Source organism: Xiphophorus couchianus, chromosome 7, assembly GCF_001444195.1.
Source record: "Xiphophorus couchianus chromosome 7, X_couchianus-1.0, whole genome shotgun sequence".
NCBI classification, from domain to species: Eukaryota; Metazoa; Chordata; class Actinopteri; order Cyprinodontiformes; family Poeciliidae; genus Xiphophorus; species Xiphophorus couchianus.
Genome location: NC_040234.1, coordinates 19,126,177 through 19,134,768, shown reverse-complemented (window position 1 = coordinate 19,134,768; position 8,592 = coordinate 19,126,177). Strand labels below are relative to the sequence as shown.

Sequence of the window (8,592 nt, the reverse complement as noted above, 5' to 3'; positions counted from 1 at the left end):
ATACTTGAAATTAAATTATAGTAACAGCATTTAATGATGTTGTCCTTTTCTCACCATTCAGCTATGCTCTTGTGAGAACGGATAACGGATGTCTCAATGTCGATGGGGTGATATCTCATTCCCCTCAGCTCCAGAGTCTCGTCAAGAGAGCCCACCACATAGAGCGCATCGTGGCGCTCTGACACATTATAAAATTCACTTTTAGTTTATTTACAAATCTAACAGAGATATATGTTTCACTAAGCTTTCCCTAGTGAAACATCAAAAATGGTACTAATCATGCTCACCTCCACTGGCGTCAGTGAGGTCGGTGCGTCGCAGGAACCCCAGATAACCGGTTCTTGCCCAGATTGTCTGGGTGTCTCCGAAGCTGAGCTTGGTGTTAAAGTGGTCAGCATGCAGCGCCTCTTCCCCATAAACTGTGTAGTAGCCTGTGGCGTTGTGAGGACTGCTCACCCAAATCTGTCACACAGGTAAACACTAAGGATTGCACACAATTCTGGTGGATATTTTAGATTCCCTCATAACATACAATGACCACTTTATTAAGGGGCTTTAATTCATCCAATACAACAGCTGGGACTTTACAGTTAGAATATGTTCTTCGGTTTACAGCTAAAGATACAGTTTATATCTTATTTTCTGGTAACATGGTGTATTTATGTTCCTGAGGCTCGAGAAATGAGTAGAATGAGTAGCAGAGTGTTCCTTTTTTATACTTAAAAAAGTTGGGTATGAAACAGAAATTAAGCTAATGAAAATGCAAGTATTCAGGACCATTAGTAAAACACTTGTTTAATTGTTTTAAACAAGTTTAATTGTTTTGTATTTTCTTAAAGCTCAAATATCTATTCCTATCCTGTTAGTGTAAGTCTGGGGCTTACCTCTCCTAGATGTGAGTCTCCTAAAGGTCCTTTTGTCTCTGTGTTGGCAATGACCACTTTTACTCCAGGCAGAATCTATACAAGCAGACAGCCATGTCTCAGTTTTAAAACTCAAACTGTGAGTAAACGTGAATCATTCTGTCAGCATAACGATTGACTCAGTTTCTTTTATGGATATGTTATTTTTCACCTTCCCAGACTCCATCAGGGGCAGACTGTGAGGGGATCCTCTCTCCACAAGGCGAACCCTGGATGGGAAAACAAAAACAAAACAATGACATACACTGAATAAATACCAGAAATATAATTATTAAGTTACATTGAGGTTCATGTTAAATTTGCTTGCACTGACTTTGTTGCAATACTGCCCCCTACCTGTCATGTCGCAGAGCTCGCATATCCACATAAACGGTGGTGGGATCTGGTCCAGATGTTCCCTGGAACAAAGCAAGCACAACTGGAGGTTACAATCCAGTTTAGTCTTGATGTGACCTCTGTTTGCCGTCTGTGTGAGGAGGAGGTGGAAGCTGGTTATGAAACAGCTGCTGAGTAAGCAGGGGCGCAGCCAAAAGCCAACCAGAAGCCAGGCTACAGGAGTTAGGACTGAACCATATACAGAGACACTTCCTCCATCAGATCCTCTGACCCCATCTAGTGTAGGGAGGGTTGACTAATCTACACTTGATTTTCCTGGAACTTCACTACAAATATCTAAAACTGTTTTAGCTTACTTCTCTCCTGTAAATGTCTAAGAATCAAAAACTATGAGAACTATTTGTTGTGATTAAATGTCTGTCATGCAGTTGGGTTTTAAGTGAATCATTCCTCAAGCAGAAACTGCTCCCATCAGTGGTGGGACCTGTTATCTTTACTGCAGTGAAACCAGCTGCAACAAATTATGCTTTCCATTACTCTTTTAGCAATGTTTGGAGAACACATAAGCAAGATCTGTGAGAAGAAAAAAACAAAACAGACAAGGCTGATTTAGCTCAATGAGTCATTTGATGCCAGTCCATGAAGCAGCAGCAGATCGTTGTTGGAAAATGTCAACAATACTCAATTAGTGTTTGCCAGAAAACAATAGACTGTTATCACAGTAAAAAAAAAAGTACATGCTCAATCAAATCTGTTTATATGTACAAGATATAGTTTTTAATAAGGGTAAGTCTTATAACATATGTTCAAAAGGTACATATACTTTATTTTTACAAATTTACAAAATATTTCATAAAACATATTTTACTACACTGAAAAATATCAATCAGTATACGTGAAAATGTATAATGTGAAAAATCACACCCAATAAATCCTTTAAAAATGATGAGAGACAATCCAATTATACAATTTAAAAAAACTGGCTAAAATAAAAGTGAGCTGAATGAAGCCAAGCCTCATTGAATCAAAAATAAAGGCAAACGAAGATAAATGCGAACTGAAGCAAAGCATGTTCAAATGTCATGCATGAGAAACAACAAATGGACACATAAACACACAGACTGAGCTGCAGAGCAAACAGCTACTCTCATCCCACAGTACCTGCTCAGCCAGTTTCCCTAACCTGTTGGGCTGACAGGACAGGGCAGGACAGATAGAGATATAGATGCATGTGTTCATATATATGTGGGACAGACACAAATAAACTTGTGCACAAAAAAGGGAAAACAGGAAACAATTACCAGGGTTGGGAAAACAAATTTAAATCAGCAACATTACTGAGAAGACCTAAGTGCATAATGTAGCTTTTCTAAGAAAGCTTTTATGTTATTTTACCAAAATAAAATTATATATTAAAAACTTAAATTGTCCTGATTAAAACAAATCTTATCCAAATCAATGAATTTGGGTAAAATTTTATTTATGTGGTAAATCAAAGACAAGGTTAAGGTTACATTTACCTAAATATAAATCACTGTTTCTTCAGACATTTAGACTTTTATCATGAAGTTAAAGCCTGCAGTCTTTGACAGTCTGTAAAGTCCGTCAATTTTAAATGTCTTTAATACTTAATTTTCTGTTTTTCTGATAAATGATAAAAATCATATTACACCCTTTTCTAGACTTTTTAAGACTGCATAGGAGATTATTGCATGTTTAATTAATAATAAAGTCAAAGTAATAAGCGAATCAAAAGGATTCTTTAATTACTGATAATCAGGTACCATAGCAAAGATTAGATCAATTGCATAAATAATGGACTAAAGAATAACATATTCTTACTGTTATTTTTCTGACTCCAAGTTTTATTCTTCAGCTGCTGCTTACCTGCAAACAGATTGCTATGTTCACTCTGCAGCCGAAGGTGGTACTGACAGCTCGCGGTGAGAGCCCCAAGTCCTTGAAGATCTTCGAGAAGGACTGAGTGAGGGTGATCCGAGGCCTTTCCTCCGCCACCACCATGCACGTCCGCACACAGGACAGATTCACATTTCGCAACTAACGAAGGAAAGGAAAGAAGAGTTACATCAGGGTCAGACATTTACTTTTAAAATGATATAAAAGTTGCTAGAATTGGATAAAAACTTGAATTCCATTAAAATATAAGCTTTATATACTCAAATATTATAACAAACTGTATTTTTTTGTATAAACAGATTTTTTCAGTAGTATTTTACAAGTAACCTCTTACATTAATATTTTATAATGCCTCTATGTAACTGAAAACCTCAGCCAGGGACAGATCTTGCAAGTTAACTTAAGCTATAAGTAATGTTTGCAGTATTTATCATTAAAATATGCGTCATTCACATTATAAACAAGTGATTTATAAACCATATGCAGTGCAGGAGTGAACAGGAGATCATTTTTGAACAGTTTGTAGAGTAAACCGACCCGCAGAGCTTCTGTTTGTGAGCCCAGACCCTTAGTGCACATCTCCATGACTGAATATGAGCAGAAGGTGACGCGGACTTTGTACTGGCTGACAGCAGAAAGCCACAGAGAAGCATTACTCTCCAGCTCAAGAGGAGGAACGAGGATCGACTGGTGGCCGGAGTAAACACTAAAACAGAAACACAATGCTAAACTTAGTGGAGTCATGTGGGACAGACCTGTCTGTCATTCAGCTGCTGATTTACCTGCACAAGCACCAGAGAGCCAAGCCCAGGCCACAGTAGGGATCCAGACAGATGGCGATCTGCCGGGAAGGGTAGAGCTCACACTGCAGCTTGATGGAGCGACACAAGGCACTGGTGGCAGAATGAGACATCTAGGAGAGACACAAGACGAAGGGACGGAAATCAAGACTAGTAAGAAGTGAAAGTCATCCTAATATGGCTTCTGCAGATAAACCTGAACGTTTTTATGTGCTTCAGCATACTTTGACTCCTGCCAGGATCCCAGTTGTGGAGACACTGAAGTCCAAGTAAGCCAGCATCTCTGGTGTGGGGGGCTTGTATGTCTGTGGACACTTCTTCCTGGGGAGGTCATCTGCAGAACGCAAAGACCCATTTTACTGCCGAGAGGAAAGATTTCTAACAACATGAGAATCCTAACTGAAGCACAAAGATACATGTGGGTGGTTTTTCAAATCATTTACCAGTGTCCATTACTGTGGGCCAGCTCTTGATGTCCACAGCTGCTGTAGCCTCTTTGGATTTCAGTAGCTTCATTATAGCTTGAGTTGTCAGGATACACACCGACTTACTGACCTGCAACACACAAAAACTACAGTTTGCAACAGAGAAAAAAACATGCAACACTACTGACACGGATTGCATTCATTACTTTAGATAGAAAAACACAATGAAAGCAAAATGCACCCTCTTTGCGATTCATTTTAAGATAAATAAGATGAATTAGAAGTTTGGGTGAGAAACAGATTGTTTTACCTCAACAATCATCTTGACAGTTGGCAGAGTGGTGGCCAGGTTCTGTGGGTGTGGAGGTCTAACTGTGACAGGGACACACCCAGCATACAGGCAGCCATAGAAGGTTGCAATCAGGTCGATTCCTGCACACACACACATACACACGTCAGCATGTTGATGAAATAATGAAACGCAAAGCTTAAATTAACAGAAACTGTAATTAGCAGGACATTTTACCCGGTGGGTAGACAAGTGCTACATGGTCCCCAGTGTTGAGGCGTCCCATCAGAGCTGCTGCCACGCGCTCTGCTCGCTTGTGCAGCTGCAGACAGGAAGCTGTGCTGGCCACTGTGCCCTGAAGAGAAATCACAAACAGCACTAGTACACAGCACCTTATTTAGTTCACTCAAAAAAAAGTTCAACTAAAAAGAAAAGATAGTGAAAATGACTAACTTGAAAGGATTTTTGAAGATTTCTTAAATATTCCAGAGTGAAACATCTTATTTACGGTATATAAAATAAGAGAAACCCTGATAATAGTGCAAGTTTGAAAAAGGTCTAATGCTTTTGCAGTTTTAATAATAAAGCATTATATGATTAAGCCTCCATAATTTAGATTTAACTTGAAAATGCAAACTGGAGCTATGATCCTTTAAAACAGTGACATATTCTCCACAATCTGACCAAGGTACTCAACCAGGATTTCTACACATTGTAGCTGTATAAGTGCAAGACTCCTCCAGAGTTCTCAGTCCTTAATATTTCTCTTTAATCATAAAATATTAAAGTTAGCAATACATAAAGGATAGACAGTGGGATGTAAGGGAACTAGGAAAGAGCAATGAGCATAATAAACACCTTTTGAAAATAAACTTTAAGCAGGTATTAAACGTAAAATGTTTTTTATTTGTCTGATTTAACACCCTCATCCTAAATGTCATGTTTTCATCAGCTGTAATCGGAAAATCATCATAATTAACATAGAGGCTTGAGAGCAACAGCCTGTGTAATTAATCTATATAATGTGTTACTAAAATTATAATAACTTTTATAATTATCTGATTTATTGACTATGACATAGAAATCACACCACCAGATTAATGCCTGCAATGTAAAGCCTTACCTTTGAATTGAGAACGAGGAACAGAGGATGATCCGGAGTGGCCTGAGCTCTCCACTGCAGCACATCCTGGATGTAGAGGAACTGTTGGTAAAACACAGTTACACATGTTTAATTTAATGCATGGGGACTCACTAGGATAAAACATGTGTTTTGGGGAGTTCACCACTTTTACAAAATGATAAAACTGAAAGGGATGAATGATGGAAATGAGTAATGGCAGAAAAATCAAGAGGTACGCAGCAAAATGCTTGTGTTTTATTAGGGTAGCATCATCATTATTGAAGGTGCATCCAATCAAATACTCGTTTGCAGCAGTTTACGGGTGAGACATAGCTTCACATTGGAGCAATACGAATAAATAGGGCTGCCCACAAGTTACCAGCAACATAAAAGTAACCAAAACATGTTTTTAATTGTGTCAGGGATCCAAACTGTAGCAACTTCTTAGCAATTTGTAATGTTTGAAAAAATGGCTCTCAATCCTTTGCTTTTTATTGTATTTACTTATTTTTACAGGTTTTGAGTTAAAAAGAAAAAAAAATAAATTATGTGTGCATCTCAGACTTCACCTTACCTGTGTGATGAGCAGCGTGAATGAAATGAGGATGACTATCTACCTTACGTGCCTGGTCATTGTCCTCGAGCTGCCCCAGGTCTCTCCCACAGGCTTGTGCTATCCTCTTGCCTGCCACCAGGTTGCCCACTATCATAGAGGCAGGACCAACCTCTGTCCAGCACAAGCAGCCAACCATAACATGTTAGTGAAGTCAGCATGAGTAATAATACGGGTATAAAACAAACTGCACTACATAGGAGCATCAAGGTTGACGATGTTGAGAGGAAAAGATTGCCTACCTGGTTGTTTTTGCCTTGGTTTGGGCAGGTTGGTGACACATGTGTGAGGACACATGAGGACGTTGCAGGGATGCAGGGCGCCCTCCAGGAAACGCTGCTTAGTCTCAGATATGTGGATGCCACCCAAAGGAGCTTTCGGAAGATTGTTGGCAGGAACAAGAGCGAGGCAGTACACCCCAACTTGGTGGATGCTGTCAATGGCCTGACAAACACACAAGGTCTGGTTAAATACATAATAAAAGCTAGACAAAAAAACCCCAAAAAACATGTCTATGTCTTTTAAATTGAACCTAAAGCTGAACCTGAAAAAGTAATTTTATCTACACTTTGATTACATTAGCTGAAAACCAATAGGATTTGTAAAGCATGTTTTGTGGACAGTGGAGCGTAAAGCAGAAGAAATCTGGAGTTGCAGTATGTTTTCTTGTGTTATTAATGGTTGCAGCTGCATTCCAGCACATGACCTATCAAACAAAATTGCAATCTTTGTACGCAGATTAATATCCAGACTCAGAAACTAAGAAATTCCTTTCTAAACCATGCCAAAGTAAAGCCTTTTAAACAAATGAAGTCCGCACCTGGAGGACTCGGCTCATCCACTGGAAGCTGTCCTCCTCCGAAGCGTCTGGCCTCTGCTCGGCCACCACAATGATCCTCTCATCATGCAGGACCAACACTGAAAATACTGCTATCCTGGAGCCAAAAGCATAACATCAAACTGTTGCAGTTGTAGCAATACAGTCAACTGAGTTAGCAAATGATGCAAGACACACAAAAATACAGCAAATACAGTGTGAAGGGCAGGATTTTTTAAAAGTGTTTCCTCCTTTACCTTCCCCTGTACACAAACTTCATGGGTTCTACAGCCAGCGCAGTGGCAACCACATCATCTGCATTGTGTCTCCGCCCACTGACGACCATGAGGCCATCTATCTTCCCAACAACAAACACAAGGTTGTCCTTAAAAGAAAAATCAAGTAAAGACGGTTAAATGGACCGTAACTGAGAATGACCTATATTAAAGTTTACATTCATAGCAAACTTTAATATAGTTTGCTATGAATGCATGGTTGTTTGAATGAATGGTTGTTTGGCAAAATGTTCCTGTTATTCTATAAAGTTATGTCATGTAAAGTCAAACTTTGCATCCAGAGTACGCTGAAGGAAAACAAAAGTTCAGAACAGAAGGAAAAAAATAATAATTTCAGCTAAAGAATATTAAAATGTGGTTATATAAAATAATTATGATTGTGCTTCTATTTTAAATGCATATTACAAATATATCAAACAAAAGTACATGTAAAAACAAGTTTCATATTTGCATTTTTTTCCCCCTGGATGTAAAATAAGAATTAACTTTCTATGACCAATATTTCATTGTTTTTTTCCTTATTTTTAAAAATAATTGGAAGAGAAAAAGCAAACAAGACATTAACAGGTTTTTCTATTTTGTGATATTTGACTCAATTGACTTTAATCATCCTCCAGTTAAAACACAAGAAACATGTCTGTGAATAAAAAGATGAATAAATAATACAATAATTTGTTTTCTGTAAGCTACTTATCAAAGTACCTTTGATAAGTAGGAAATGACACATTAATGACACATTAATCCATAATGTGTCATGATGGATTAATCATGACACATTATATTTCAGAGTTATGCTAACAAACTTCAGATTAAGCTTAAAATATAAAAGTATAAAAGGCTTAAAAATTCCTCCCAATTTAATGATGTTAAACTTACTGGTCCCACAAAGCCCAGCAGGGAGGTTCTGGTGAAAGGTCTGTCACCGATGGAGACTCCAGATGGCTTTACTGGGATAGTCTGCAACCCGACACAACACTGTTAATGTTTCATGTTTTATAAATGAGACACAAGCACAAAAGATGAAAGATCAGCAAAACTCTAAAAATCTAAACT

General features: G+C 38.3%; 1 protein-coding gene across 10 annotated transcripts in view; it reads right to left on the bottom strand.

Annotated features, from left to right (window-relative positions):
* The window catches only part of dip2a (disco-interacting protein 2 homolog A), a 92,124-nt gene that overhangs the window by 2,657 nt on the left and 80,875 nt on the right, over nucleotides 1–8,592 (bottom strand). For 5 of the 10 annotated variants that reach the window (XM_028023168.1, XM_028023173.1, XM_028023176.1 and 2 more), the window contains 19 exons: nucleotides 8,416–8,496; nucleotides 7,501–7,628; nucleotides 7,247–7,361; nucleotides 6,669–6,870; nucleotides 6,431–6,540; nucleotides 5,814–5,894; nucleotides 4,928–5,045; nucleotides 4,712–4,833; nucleotides 4,420–4,531; nucleotides 4,201–4,310; nucleotides 3,959–4,089; nucleotides 3,714–3,882; nucleotides 3,147–3,317; nucleotides 2,421–2,450; nucleotides 1,260–1,321; nucleotides 1,075–1,132; nucleotides 885–959; nucleotides 288–462; nucleotides 55–178 (listed from right to left, as the gene is read on the bottom strand). In XM_028023168.1, coding sequence (XP_027878969.1) covers nucleotides 55–178; nucleotides 288–462; nucleotides 885–959; nucleotides 1,075–1,132; nucleotides 1,260–1,321; nucleotides 2,421–2,450; nucleotides 3,147–3,317; nucleotides 3,714–3,882; nucleotides 3,959–4,089; nucleotides 4,201–4,310; nucleotides 4,420–4,531; nucleotides 4,712–4,833; nucleotides 4,928–5,045; nucleotides 5,814–5,894; nucleotides 6,431–6,540; nucleotides 6,669–6,870; nucleotides 7,247–7,361; nucleotides 7,501–7,628; nucleotides 8,416–8,496 — 2,174 coding nt within the window. Of the gene's footprint in view, nucleotides 1–54; nucleotides 179–287; nucleotides 463–884; nucleotides 960–1,074; nucleotides 1,133–1,259; nucleotides 1,322–2,420; nucleotides 2,451–3,146; nucleotides 3,318–3,713; nucleotides 3,883–3,958; nucleotides 4,090–4,200; nucleotides 4,311–4,419; nucleotides 4,532–4,711; nucleotides 4,834–4,927; nucleotides 5,046–5,813; nucleotides 5,895–6,430; nucleotides 6,541–6,668; nucleotides 6,871–7,246; nucleotides 7,362–7,496; nucleotides 7,629–8,415; nucleotides 8,497–8,592 lie in introns of those variants that run through there. The other 5 variants (XM_028023172.1, XM_028023174.1, XM_028023169.1 and 2 more) reach the window with 4 other exon arrangements.